Genomic DNA, 14,989 nt, shown 5'->3' with positions numbered 1-14,989 from the left:
TAAAGTTCAGTATTTCTAAGCGTATAGCATTTTTCTCAACTGTCACAAATCTAAATATTGAGTAAAAAGCCTTACCCTGGATTTGGAATGGTTTCCACCTAACTTTCACCAGCGATTCGCTCCAACAGATTTGGAGAGAACTTCGCCAGGAGCGTCGTGGTAGCCTCAAATCTTTGATCCGACGAGAAAGAGCCCAAAATCGAAGAGAGAGAGAGATAGAGAAAGCCAAAGAGAGGAGAGAGAGAGAGAGAGAGAGAGAGAGAGAGAGAGAGAGAGAGAGAGAGAGAGAGAGAGAGAGAGAGAGAGTTAGCTTCTTAGAGAAGCTTAAAAATTCGGATTTCTTTATTTATAGATAGGGGACGTCGTAGACGAGACACATCACCTCATCGACGAGGCTTTCATTAAATTCGTCGATGAAATTTAGATTGCCCCAGAACCTCTCTTAGTATTTTCTCATTGACGAAGCCCTGTGTTCTTCGACGAATTTTCTTATGCACTCGTCGACGAGGTCCTGCATTTGTCGACGAATTTTCTTATGCACTCGTCGACGAGGCCCTGTATTCGTCGACGAGTCCTGGCAATTTTCTTGAAATTATGGTTATCCCCCAAAATGCAATGTCGTTGACGAAGTCTACGGTCTCCTTCTGTTTTTGTTTCTATTTCCCTCCCTCTTATTATTAAAATCATATTATTCTTCGGGTCACTACACTTACTGTTTCCACTGCCATTTGATCGAATGCTAATAAAAGTGTTTCGTGGATGAATGTTGGTACACGATAGGCTGGCTAGTTAAACAAAAGTGTTTTAGTTAGTGCTACACGACCCTTTCACAATGGTGTGAAAATTGTCAGACCGTGACACATGACATTGACTACATGTGAAATTACTTGGCTGCAACATTTGTTGAAGGATTTTCTGGTCATCCATTCTAAACCAGCTGTCCTTTTCTGTGACAATGAGGTTGCCTTGCATATAGCTGCCAACCTAGTTTTTCTTATGAACATACAAAACATATTGTCATTGATTGTCATATTGTTTGAGAAAAGTTGTTAGCCGCACTATAAAAGTAGTACATGTTCCTTCCATTGGTCAGTTAGCCGATATTTTGACGAAGCCACTTGGTTCCTTTTTTTTTTTTTTTTTCTAATCTTCTTTCCAAGATGGGTGTTATAAATATTTACACTCCATCTTGAGGGGGAGTATCAATTTTATATCTGGCTTCAGGACACAAATCGTCGATTGATTGGCTATATTCGTCGACAAGTTGTTATCAGGTTGCTCTCTACCTCAATTTCGCACAATCAATCGAGAATTCTTGATTGATTGCGTTATATTTCAAACCTGGTTGCTTACTATCTAAAATCGTCGACTGATTTCCCATAATCGTCGACTAATTGCTGCTGTTTCAATGGTTTATTTTCTATTTTCTCAGCGTTTGTTTCTTGTTATTTCTTGACAGTCAATTAGTTAGTTTGAATACTGCGTGTATATATATGAGTTTATGATGTACATGTATTTTAACTTACACAAGAAATAAAATTCAGATTGGAGATTTGGATTTTTCTCTCCAAGATTCATTTTATTTTCTTGTTTCCTTACAATATTGTTCTTGCTTTCTGTTTTAACAAAACATACATTACTAGTGGAGGTATTGTTTAATAAATTACATTGGTTCGATGTTTAATATTTACGTATCATTGTTTTTATGAATTACTTAATACTTTCGCTTATATTTCTTTCAATGACAATGAAAATGTTTTGTTGGTAAATTGTGATAAACTTTTGGCTATTTATTTAAATAAAAGTATTTTAATAAGTGCTCGTTAACAAAGGTGTGAAATATTCGATTCGTATATTATCTTTTATATATATATATATACTTTTTTCTTCTTTAGTTTTTTGTACTTATTGTAAATAGATTTTGTTCTCTTTTTTTTTTTTTTTTTTTGTGGCTATTTATAATTAAGTCATTTATCAAAAGCTTAAAAGATGGATGAAATGAAAAATCAATTTTGTAAATTGTTATTACTTAGTCCAATAGTTGCAATCATTGCTTCTAAATTTTCTCTTCAAATTACCAAACGTTTTTTTTTTCACAAATTTAAAACAAATAAGAAATAATAAATTATTAAATAAAACAATTTAATAATAATAATAATAATAAAAGAATATAACCATTATTATATTCTTCTTCTCCCCGCACCGAAAGGATGAAAATCGTAGAACGCAACGGGGCAGATATTTTCCGCCACACTCGCAGGCGCAAGAGCTCTGCGGGGTGTTTTAGTAAATTCATATAGAAATTCATCAATGAGTTCGCGAGTACGTGTTAAATCGAGAATCGTGCGAGTGCGGAATCCGTGCGTTAACTATTGGCTGAAATAAAGATAGCGTTTGACAACTTCAAGGCCACAAACGGGGAACCCCCTCTGATGCCCCACCACGTCTCCAATTGCTGACCACCAGATCTATCGCCTCGCCAAAATATCTCCCCACCCAGATCAATATTAATATCTTTTTTTTTTTAGGGGCCCACGTCCTCTTCTCTTAGGGCTCAAGGGTGCCGATAGAAATATCTAAAAAGAAGATCTTTTTTTTATAACACAGACGGGGGGGCCAATAGGTCTGGGCCTTTAGATATGGGTGACGTGGAACGCCTGCGCCACGCACGCTGCGAGTCTCAGATATTTTCCGTCCTTATCGCCCCATCGGCCGTTGGATTCGTGGCGGTTTACCGCTGGACTCGGGAGATTCACCGTTCGATCTCGCAATCTGGACCGTCCGTTCTCCGCTGATTTTAGTGGTCGTCTTCAAGATATTTTTGCTCCTCCGCCGCTGAAATTCTTTGGGGGAAAAGAAAAGTCACTTTTCCTCTCCAGTTTTCCTCATTCACCAATTCTTTGCTCTCTCTCTCTCCCTCTCTCTCTCTCTCTCTCTCCGTATTTGTGTGCGTTGTGTGGTTTCGGAATTCGGGAAATGGGGGAAGTCGTTTTGAGCAGTGACGAGTGTATGGAGTTGGACGTGCTGCAGGAGGCCAAGTCCACGGGAAGAGAGGTAGATATGGAGAAGATGGAGGATGGGTCTGGAGGCGGTGGGGGTCTTGTGAGGTGGGAGAGGTTTCTTCCTCGGATGGCTCTGAGGGTCTTGCTGGTGGAAGCTGATGATTCTACTAGGCAAATTATCGCTGCTCTGCTCAGGAAATGCAGTTACAGAGGTTAGTCGTTTTCCGTTTGAGCTCTTTATGTTGTTCAATTTTCATTTTCGTTTGTTCATTGGCGAATTGGGGGTCTTATGCAATGGTGGATTTTCGTTGTTGTGCGATATTTTTTCTGGATTTGGTTTTGCTTAGTTGAATTGGGTATTCGAGCCCAAGCCTAGTTTTTGCGTTTGTTCTCGCTTGAACTCTTACGTTTTATTCAATCTTTTTTGTTACGCTTGTCGATGGCAAATCCGGATTTTGTAAATGATGGGTTTCGTTTATTTTATCCCGACGCTCTATGGATTTTGCTTAGCTTAGTTGAATTGGCTGTTCAAGCGTATGGCCTCTTGGGGAATCCTGTTAATAACAATTGGCTTTCCTTTAACAGATCTCAATCCTATTAAACTCCTTTTTATTCAATTTTTCGTTTTTTCACGTGTTCCATGGTAAAATCGGATTTTGTAAAACTATGGGTTCCCTATATTATACCCAATCCTCTCTGGATTTTTTATTGCTTAGTTGATTTGGGTCTCGAATTTCGTGGATGATGATTTGCAACAGTTGGGTTCGATTCTGAATTGGAAATTGTATAAACTTAATCTTAGTTCAGCTTGACTCTTTTGCTGTGCATTCTGATGGGAACAGTAATATGGGTGCACGCAAGTTGGCGAAGGTTGGGCTGTTATAACCTGCAGGCAATCGCAGGAGTCTTCACTTAATTCGCAACTTACAATGAGAAAATGCTTGATTTTGTTTTCAGCTGTTTCTGTCTTGATGGGCAAATAAGAAGACAGTTCCACTCATTGTTATCTACTGTGGAATGGGGTAGACAACTTTTTTTGGTCTATTAGAATTTCTTGAATGTGATTCTTGTGTTAAAAACATGTAAAAAATGAAGATTGGAAATCAAGGTGTCACTTAAGTTTTTTGCAGTCTGGAACTCGAAAAATATTAGGAAAAGGAAAAGAAAATATTAAAGAATTCACGTTTTTAAAATAAACTTCCATTTATAAAATTTAATATAGGAGAAAAATATAATGGAAAATGAGTTTCTTCCTTATTTTTCCCCTTTCATTTTTCCAAATCCTTGATGCAAATGGATCGTTAAGAAATCATAAAATGAAAAATGAAAAATAAAATTATTTTCTACAACTAAAGAAGGCCTAAATTTGTGTATATAGGCCTGCAGGTTTTTTTTTTTTAGCCCTGGGTGCATTTTGTGTATGGTAATTTATGTCTACTCGTTTTATTATTGTTCTTGGCATTCCATTTATGCTGCACTTTGGATACTTGCTTTAAACATATTGTTTTCATTAAAAAATCTTTAGACATATCATTCCTGGAACTGAAAACATTTTCCCACTGTTTTGAGCAGTTTCTGCTGTTCCTGATGGCTTAAAGGCATGGGAGGTACTGAGGGGAAGACCCCACAACATAGACCTCATACTGACAGAAGTGGAATTGCCATCAATATCTGGATTTGCTCTCCTTACTTTGGTTATGGAGCACGAGATCTGCAAAAACATTCCTGTTATAAGTATGGAACACTAGAACCTTTTGAGAACCATGCCCCTGATTTAATATAGCACAATATCATCAAAAATATGTTTTAATATTATTTTTCACTTCATTTGTGATCATGCAGTGATGTCCTCACATGATTCAATTAGTATGGTTTACAAATGCATGCTGAGAGGCGCTGCTGACTTTCTTGTTAAGCCTGTCAGGAGGAATGAGCTGAAGAATTTGTGGCAGCATGTTTGGAGAAGGCAATCTGTATGTTATCTCCGTTCTTCTCCGAATTTACTTATTTTTAACTTTTGTTCAGTGACTTCTGAGTTAAATTTGCTGTTCTAATTGAATTCTGTTCACATATTGCCTTAGCAATCGAGCAGTGGTGGAAATGGCCCCCAGGATGAGAGTGTTGCAGAACAAAAGGTTGAAGCCACTGCTGAAAACAATGCTGGAAGTAATCATTCAAGTGGTTATAAGGCTTGTATTCAGAGAAATAAAGAATGCATTGAGAAAGGGAGTGATGCTCAGGTTGGTGTAACTTTAAAATACAATTTAAAAATGATGTACATGCATTATTTGTGCCTAGATAAGTAGAACATCTGCATAAGATGTGTCATGCTCTTGGGTGTGCATGTTTACTTATTTTGTAGATATTCTTCTATGCTGGTGCATGCATTAGGGAATATTTGTTAAAGAAAGTTTTCTATTTATCTTGGGCTTGTTTATTTTGATACCTGATGATCACATTTCAGAATGTCAGTCTCCTTAATAATGGTTTGTTACAACCATGTGACAAGTCAACTGATTAGGCATTTTTTTTCATGTCAAGAATTAGGGAAAAATAAATATGTTCTTTCCCTGCAGCATATAAAGGAGAGTTGGTAATGGGCTAGACTGAGCCCTTCTTTAAATTGTGGTTCATTGCAAGCAAGAGATGAATAAACTGATTAAGCATTATTTATGTCAAGAATTAGAGAAATGAACATCAAGTCGACATGAAAGTATAGTTCTCCGCAGCACGTGACTGAAAGTTGACTATGGGTTTGCCCTCATTATTGTTTTTGTTGCTGCTGCCTTAAAAGCCCATCCTAATGCTGCAGGATGAGGTTCGAAGCACTAATATAAAGGACAAATCATCTCTTCAAGGATTTGATTTCCTTTGCTTCCTTGAATGCAACCTTGATATTGTGCAGTCAAAATATCAAAAATGGTAGATCATTTCATATTATGTGTATACGATGCTGGATTAATTTTGTTTTCAAAATTGTGTGCTATTAATTAACTGAATCTAGGGGAAATATGTTGTCTATTAGTGTTTGCAACTTTGCATAATGCGTGGTCCACAGTTGATAAGTATGTGCATTTATGACGCTACTTGTGTAGAAGAAATTTTCTTTCAGTTTATATTGGCTACATGAAGTTCTATATATTGTTGCTGTTCCTTGTGCAGAGCTCTTGTACAAAGCCAGACATGGAAGCTGAGAGTGCATACATGGAAAATATGCAGGATCCCTCACAAACAAAATGGAGATCGCTTGCGAGTGACACAGAGTTACAGAGGCATGATACAGATGTTGAATTGGATCAGAAATTGCTTATGCAGGAGAACAAAGCTGGGGGTAAGGCTGGAGTACATCTTATTTAACAACTATTCAACCTAAAAGCTTGAGTTCTGTTAGGCTTAAGGGCCCAACAACAGATTGTAACGTCTACTACACTTTGTTCATGCACATTTTATTGCCAACTTTTAATTATGACAATGAAAATCTTGGGGTTAAAAATCTGTATCACTAGGTCAAAAAAGTTCCCGTACCATAGCACCACTCAATCTAAATATTCATTTACTTTGCCTCTATTCCGTCACACTTGATCAATGGAAGTATTTGACATGTTGCACACACATTTGATTGAATAGGATCCGCAATGGCTTTGCACAAGGATGCTAACACAGTTTCCTGGAGCAAGGAAGCAGAGCAAGAAAGTCAAAAGGAGGATCCTAATAACACTAGTGAAGCTTGTGACAACAACGATGTGCTTCTTAACTCTTCTAAAGAAGCCATTGACTTGATAGGAGCATTTGACAACTATTCAAAATGCAGTTACAGAAACCCTGGTTCAAATACTGTCACGAGCAACTTTGATTCTCCTCCACAATTGGATCTTTCCTTGCGAAGATGTCATCCTCTTGGCTCTGAAAATCAGATTGCAAATGAGAAGCACACCCTAAACCATTCCAATGCATCAGCCTTTTCACGGTGAGCTTCTATTTTCCATCCTTGGTTTTCATTTTTCTGATTAACCAACAGTTTTGGAAAAATCCATGTGATTTCAAGTTGATGATCTCATTAGCAAATATCAACCCTCTTTCTTTTCTTTTTTTTTTGTTTTTTGTTTTTTTCGTTTCATAAGTTGGGTTATGTTCTAAACAATTCCCTAGCAATCTAATAGGTGCGATCAACAATAATAACCAAGCCTTAAGTTCCACTAGGGTAGATTGTTGATTCTTTTCCTCCATTCCACATTATCTAGGGAATATCCTAGGAAAGTTATAGATCTGTCAGATCCTGTACAAGTTATTCCTTGTCCATCTCTATCCCTACCTTAGCATCAACTTTCACTGAATCACTTGTTAGTCAATGTTGCGAGCTCCAAAACCATCTTCAACCTTCCCTTGTCTTCTTCAATGCCTAACTTACCACAAATGTGCTCATTCCTTACTTTGTCTTTTAGAGTCACACCATCATTCCAATTGCGTCATTTACTTGTTTGGATATGTTGTTTTTTGTTGCCTGAACATTTTGAACTATATCATAGCTGGTCTTATGGTTACCCTGTATAATTTTCCTTTGTATTTTAAGGTTATTCTACCATAGCACAAATTTTTTAATTGCCTCATCTCTCTTTTAAGAACAAATAATATATTTCTGCCTAGAAATGTAGAGATAGATGAAAAGGTTTTGATTGGATTTTGATCACCAGTTCTTGAAAGATCAACTGGGGTGTACCAAATAATGAAAATAATACAGCATGGCGTGGAATGCCTAATTTCAAAGATAGATTATTAGTTACGGTTTTTTTTTTTTTTTTTTTTTTCCTTTTATTTTTATGAATTAGCTACTATTTTTTTAATGATTGGAAATTTTATGTTGTTTTGGATTTCTAATCAATATAAATATTCCATATGCAGGTATATTAACAGGACAATGCCACCTGTACGCCCTGCACTGGCTGGTGTTTGTAATCAGCAGAAGGAATGTGCTACTGATTCTGATAAACATTTACCCACTTGTCTTCCTGCTAATAATTCTGATCCTCCTGGGCCAAGTCCGACGCTACTCAGTCAGAGAACTATAAATGCCATGGCTACTAGTCAATCTGGACAAGCAGAAACTGCCATTCCTTGCCCTCAACAGAGAGTATTTCCTGTTCCAGTCCCGGTTAGAGGCATAAAGATTGATAATATCTGTGCTGGATATGGGTCTGCAATATTTTGCGCACAATCTGGCCCATCACCATTGCATAGTCCAACCTCAGCCAGCCAGCAGGATGGTTCCATACAAGTGAATCGATTTCATCAGTCCAGTTTTGAAACCAGTAGTTCCAAACAACTTTTTGAACCATTTGGTCAGAATGCCACCACCAATCTGAACCACCAAATTAGACACAATCAAGAGCACAAGCTTGAATCATTGGATGATCGAGGACATTTTTCGCCTGCCACTGATCAGAGTGGAAGTAGCAGTTTGTGCAATGGCACAGCAAGTCATCTTAACAGCATTGGGTGTGGTAGCATTTGTGGAAGTAATGGCACTGTCAATCCTGTTTCTGTTGGCACGACAAGTCATCTTAACAGCATTGGGTGTGGTAGCATTTGTGGAAGTAATGGTGCTGAGGGTGGGAATGAAGAAGGTTTGTTTGCTCGCGATGGAAACTTGCATCGATCCATTCAAAGAGAAGCAGCTTTGACCAAATTTCGATTGAAAAGGAAAGACAGATGCTTTGAGAAGAAGGTAAATTATTATTATTATTTTTATTATTTTCAACTTTAATTTGTTTTGCATTTTCACCAAGGCTATGAAACACAAAGCCATTATGAGTTCTGTGGGAGTTTAAATCCTAAGTTTGGGTTAAAAATTGGCTGGCATGTTTTTGGTGTCCAAACGCCTTGGTAATGATCTTATATATCATACTAGTCAGGGCCTTTTGCGGATAAACCCATCTGTGTACTACAATCTTGAGGGTCGGGGGCAGTGTTTTCCTATTCCATTTATGCGATTAAGTTCCTTTAATTGCCAAAGGGAACTGAAGATCATCAGCAAAAAGAAGGAAGCTGGTTTCCGCCCAAAATGATCCAGTTGTGCTATTGCTATGACAATGACTAATGCTCCAGCCACCCCCTAACTGCTTATAATTAGTTAAAATCAAGATTGCAGATATTTACAGTATGCCGATATGCCACAATATGTTGAATGTGACATCTGCATTTTCACAGGTTCGTTACGAAAGCAGAAAGAAGCTTGCAGAGCAGCGTCCCCGAGTGAAAGGACAGTTTGTTCGTCAGGTGCCCACTGATCCCCGACCTGTGGAAAACAATAATTTCTGTGGCAATTCATTGGACGGTTAGCTAATCGGCTTCCTTCATGATAAAGAGGTTAGACCACAACCGTAGATCTCAAGGTAATTGTCACACATTGGATCCTTCGTCTTCTGCTGAAGTCTGAGAAATATTGGAGAGAGACTGAAGGAAATCCAGAGAAGTTTTCTAACATAAGTTGCTTGTTCCTAATTTTTCCTTGTGGGTATTGGCAGCAATCATGTAATCATTGTAAAATAGTATTGTAGTTTTTTAATCAAAATATTTTTTTAAGAGTATGTGGAGCAATTATTCTTCTTTGGTTCATTTTGACATATTTAATAACTGAAAGATTCAGGAGCGGCAGGACATCGGCCAAGTCAGCAGTTGTAGCAAACACATTGCAGTTGCTTATAAGTGCACATGTTCAGAGTTATATTATTCATTAGCATTTGTTTGTTTTTTTTATTTTATTTTTTACAATGTTAAAGTGAAAGATGACTAAATGAGCTGATCCTAGCTTATTGTTAGACCTAGGTACTGATTTTTTTAGAATATGATTAATCCATATTTATCTTCCAACAATGGAGGGGCTGATTGCCTTGATAGCAGATAACATAACAATCTCCCATTACAGATGACTATTTTGATGAATGACACCCAAATTATTTGAATGGACCACTTAATATTTTTCAAATCTCAGTAACTCATGATTGGACTTTCTGTGGAGGGAATTGCATCTAAAACTTTGCAATCCGTATTCAGCGCAGCATTCAACTTTTGCATAAAGTTGGCTTGGTCCAGAAATTGGAAGAAAGTGATACTGTATTATATATATTCAGTTTAAAGTTTGAGATGAGATACTCTGTTAACTTCAGAGCCTTAAAGGCTGAGGGGTGACAATAACGCCAGCTAACCTAACCATGACAGTTGGGCTACAAATCCGTCTCAACCCGTGTTGGTTATTTCTTACTATTTGGATAAATTCATCGCAATGATACAAATATAAATAGTATAAAGCCACTCGTGCAAGAGACTCATACTGCTCTCTCTTTTTTCCTCTATTGTTTCATACTGACTTAAAGGTTCTTTGTAAGTGTTCTTTGCCCAATTTTCAGGTTGCTTTTTTAGATACGTGTTGTTTGAAGCATGTTGATGAACTATTCGAGCTCATCGACCACCCATATGTGTGCATATATCTATGTATGCATGTATTTTGAAAATAAATTTGTTGATGGATGGATGGATGGATGGTGGTCCACCACTTGAAACAATTGGGTGTTCTTAAAGTATAGATATTGTTAAATTACAGGCCAATTGCGTGTTAACGGTGGCAATTTGGCCTAAGATTGGGGCCTAATCAAACTTTAGTTGATCTGAAGCACACATGGCATGTACTGATGCAGACATCTTGTGTTGATCATGAACTATATACATAGCCACTTTTATTTTATCCTCGCATAAAGATGGAATGGTTGGATGCATATGATAGGAACTGGAATTCATTTGATTGACACAAGTCATCAAGGGTCACCAACAGTTACAAAACAAACAGTCACTTCTTTATGTTTTGGCCTTTTCCTACACTATGATTAGTGTTTTTAGGTTTTATATATATATAGGAAAAAGCTTAGCAAGAAACAGCTTAATTCAAAGCTTCAAATAATTAAAGGAGTGATGAGAAATAACTGGTGCTTTGGCCCATCTGGGAGCGGGTGCATTAGGCATCAAAATTCATCAGAAGATTTTTGATTACATGTTGACAAGAAACTACAAACGTGAATAGTTTATACCTAAAAACTTTTTTTCAGGAAATGTCATTTTAAAAATATATATGGACAGTAGGTACTGACTCAAAATACAATAAATAAGGAAGACACATTAAGAGATATTTCATTAAGCAAACATGTTGAATACAAGACCTCGGAAAGGAAGATAAGAGAACTATTACAAGAGACTTTTAGTTCTCGCTTGCTCTGCCTATATATAACCAAACTTCAAATATAAAATACTTTCTTTTTTATAATTTTTTTTTTTGGTAAAAGAGGGCGGCATCTCCTAAACTTTATTAAAAAATCCCTTACTTATGGTAGAGGAAAACCGTGGATACAATTTTGAGACTTTGAGACGACAAAAACAAATTCTAAGATCCTAAAACTAACTTAACCAACATAAACCAAACAAAAAACCAAACACCAACAACTAAAAAAACTAAGAAACTAAACCACTAAAAGTGTAATAACACAAAACATCATAAGCGTAAAGAAGGAAAACCCAATAAGTCCAATCGAATCATTCCCTTAACTTGTTGAGGAAGATCATCTTGACAATTATATGATCGAGAAATACCAGATTCACCCTATTTGGAAAAAGAAATTTGCATTTTTATTCGTCTCCCTGTAAACATGTTCCACTTTGAACTGTATGCCTCTTAATGCTAGCATAAGTTCTTCCCACAAATCTCATAAGTTCCAAACCGAGCACTTCTCAGAATTTATCCACTGAACCAACAAAGCAGAGTCACATGCAATCTCCACTTGATCAAATCCAAGATCTTTGCACATATTAATCCCTAAAATAATCGCCTTCAATTCAGCCATGTTATTTGTTCCATAACCCAATAAAGAGGAAAAAATTGTTTTAAATAAACCTTTTTCATCTCTTATCACGCCTCCACCACCACAATTCCTTGGATTACCTCTACAGCTCCCATCCACATTCAGTTTAACCCAACCAATCCTAGGTTTACACCATCTGACTACACAAGGAAAATGAACCCCCACATTTATTACTTGAATATCCAAAGCACGAAGGACTGCAATATCCGTACAAGAAGCATGTGCACATTTATTTAACTTGTCTGAAATGGATCTCAGCCAATATTTAATATCCAGCCACGCAGTTCTCACTGAATCATGAATTGATTCCATCCTGACTCTACATCGATGAGTCCAGAGTCTTGAGATGATGAGACTAGGTATAAGACCTACCAAAATGCCTAACTGTGAGGCCCGTCTTGCACAACTAAACCAGAAATTAACTCTGTCTTTCCCGCCATACAATTAACACCCAACGTCACTGCTGCTTTTTTCCATACCTCATGAGTAAAAAATCCGGTGCAAAACACATGTCTAGAGATTCAATCTTGGCATTTGAACAACAATCACATTGAGAAGCCATCTGGACACCTACTTCTTTAATACGAGTATCAACCGGAAGACAAACAAACCAAGACTTCCACATACAAATTGACACCCTTTTTGGCAACATAGGATGCCAAATCCATTTTTGCAACTGAGAATTCCTCTTTATTCTCCTTAATAATTTCCTAAGCACTTGCCGTGGTGAATTTCCCATCTGTTGAAGGTTCCCAAATTACTATGTCTGGACCCTCTTTGCAAGAAATAGCAGAGTTCATTACTTCCTTAGCCTGATCTTCACCCAACGGATCCACTACTAAATCAACATTCCACCCATCTCTATCCCAACAATATTGAGTTTGAAGCTTATGGTTACTGATTTCTTGAACCTTAGCACAAAGGGGGTCGGAGGCTAACCAACGATCAAACCAGAAAGAAGCCGACCCTTCTTTAATTCGAACACGGACATGTTCTAAAACTTCAGGAATCACACGAACAATCGATCTCCAAAATCTGGTTCCTTTCTCTAGTTTCATTTCTCTCAAGTGGTGTTTCTTATACAAATACTTGGTTTTAAAGAATTGAGTCTACAGATTATCCATAGTTAACAATCTTCACACAAACTTCATATGCAATGATTTTTTTACCTCCTCCAAATCCCTAACACCCAAACCACCCTCACAAACCGGCTTACATATATTCGACCAGGAATACCAATTCCTTTTCCTTTTTGTCATTTACTCCACTCCAAAAAAATTTCGATAACATAAAATTTATCTTTTTGAAGACAGTAATAGAAATGTCCAATACTGCCAATTGATAAACTGCCATTGATGATAATACATGCTTAATTAAAATTAGGCGGCTCCCTTGAGATAAAAGCTTAAATTTCCAAACTGCTATCTTTTTCCTCAATTTATCAACTAGAGGCTCTAAAATACGGGTCGTAAGACAACCCGATTGTAACGACCTGCTCCTTTTTCACATATTTTTTTTTAAAAATAAATTATCATCACATTATACATCCCAGCTCAGCAGGTCACAATCTACCTGGGCCCGTGGGCACCAGGGATATAACAAAACATACAGCAGAAGCCTACGCAGCAGAAAGTATAAAATCATATACATTTCATCATATTGTGCATAACACATACCAGAGTCACTACAATTACTATCTCACAGTATATACATCTCAAAAATGAAATCTAGGGACAACCTCCCACAAAAAAAACTGTCCCTACCAAAAACTTACCCTTCCAAAGAGGGCAAACAACTGATCTAGATCAGCGGGGCTTTTCCCGCTCTCCTATCAGGGGCTCCTGAAAAATGTATAAGATTTAGGGGTGAGACACCTCTCAGTAAGGGAAATAAACTAATACCAGTGTGTGGCAACATGAGTATTCTGTGTTCTACATATACCATACATAACATATTTAATACTGTTTATCAAATATGGGAAAACATATGCATATCAAAACATGGTAGAACATACTGCCTTTTCATAAACATTTCTCATCTCATATCATAATAATAATAACATAAAAACAACCCTGGTAGGTTAGCTGGGTGTTGTCATGTATTACCCCCACATGACTGGGTTGTGTGGCCCGAAGGCGGGACCTGACAATGGTTGGCCGACCATTGCCAAGTCAAACAGTAGTCTGTAGGTCCGATGGGTCTACCCAGAGTGGTCCGAACACCAGGGGGCTGATAAAGCACACTTCTTGAAAATAACCACATCGGACCATCCAATCTCACACCACTCCGTACAGCGGCGTTAACACAAATATCATGATCACGAAGACCATGGACACATAGCAACGGTACCGTGCAAGTGCTAGCCTAGACCAAGCCAACCAGGTTCTGATATCATATACATATACTAAAACCGTGATACATAAATATCTCATATCATTTATTTTCACATCAATCATATCATTTCACATATATACGTGTATCATGAAAATCATCGGCCCGTACGCCGGTATTACACATTTTAACATAGCACGGCCCATACGCCGGCAAATCACATAGCACAGCCCGTACACTGGCAAACCACATAGCACGGCCCGTACGCCGGCAAATCACATAGCACAGCCCGTACGCTGGCAAATCACATAGCACGGCCCATACGCTGGCAAATCTCATCCACATAGCACGGCCTATACGCCGGCAAATCACATATACATATAAAAATATCTCGGCCCGTACGCCGGTTTTCCATCATAGAAATCCATATCGTCCCCATTCAAAAAAAAAACAGTATTTCACAACATTTTTATACTCATGCCACACTAAACAAATTTTCTACGTATTCAACATATCATCATTTAAACAGTATTTTCCAAATATAAATCATATATATAAATATATTTATTTTTCCTGAAACCAGATGCTATATATATATACATACATTTTTTTCAAAACAAAACTAGCTTAGTTTATCCCCTTACCTGATTCCTGAAAAGCCCCTAAGAAAATCTTCCCCGTACCCACAAGGTTCTCAACTCAACACCCTGAAAATGAAAACTCGCAGAATTAAAGTTTAGTATTTTCGTACGT

The 14,989-nt window shown here is 37.4% G+C and overlaps 1 protein-coding gene across 1 annotated transcript; it reads left to right on the top strand.

Moving 5' to 3' along the window:
* Positions 1 to 2,598: 2,598 nt before the first annotated feature.
* On the top strand, positions 2,599 to 9,586 carry LOC131146039 (two-component response regulator-like APRR9). The gene is made up of 8 exons (XM_058095302.1): positions 2,599 to 3,214; positions 4,575 to 4,736; positions 4,845 to 4,975; positions 5,084 to 5,242; positions 6,165 to 6,333; positions 6,630 to 6,969; positions 7,902 to 8,724; positions 9,207 to 9,586. The coding sequence occupies exons 1-8, from the start codon at positions 2,977 to 2,979 to the stop codon at positions 9,336 to 9,338; spliced, it is 2,154 nt and encodes a 717-aa protein (XP_057951285.1). The 5' UTR covers positions 2,599 to 2,976; the 3' UTR covers positions 9,339 to 9,586.
* The last annotated feature ends 5,403 nt before the right edge of the window (positions 9,587 to 14,989 follow it).

This window comes from Malania oleifera, chromosome 13 (genome assembly GCF_029873635.1).
Source record: "Malania oleifera isolate guangnan ecotype guangnan chromosome 13, ASM2987363v1, whole genome shotgun sequence".
In the NCBI taxonomy this organism is placed as follows: Eukaryota; Viridiplantae; Streptophyta; class Magnoliopsida; order Santalales; family Ximeniaceae; genus Malania; species Malania oleifera.
Note: the sequence above shows the minus strand (reverse complement) of the source record. Positions and strands in the feature narration are given on the sequence as shown.

Bases quoted from the DNA above. Each gene is read 5' to 3' on its own strand.
- LOC131146039 (XM_058095302.1), top strand. From the start codon at position 2,977: ATGGGGGAAGTCGTTTTGAGCAGTGACGAGTGTATGGAGTTGGACGTG. The intron at 3,215-4,574 runs GTTAGTCGTTTT...TGTTTTGAGCAG, and splicing joins CAGGAAATGCAGTTACAGAG to TTTCTGCTGTTCCTGATGGC. The intron at 4,976-5,083 runs GTATGTTATCTC...ATATTGCCTTAG, and splicing joins ATGTTTGGAGAAGGCAATCT to CAATCGAGCAGTGGTGGAAA.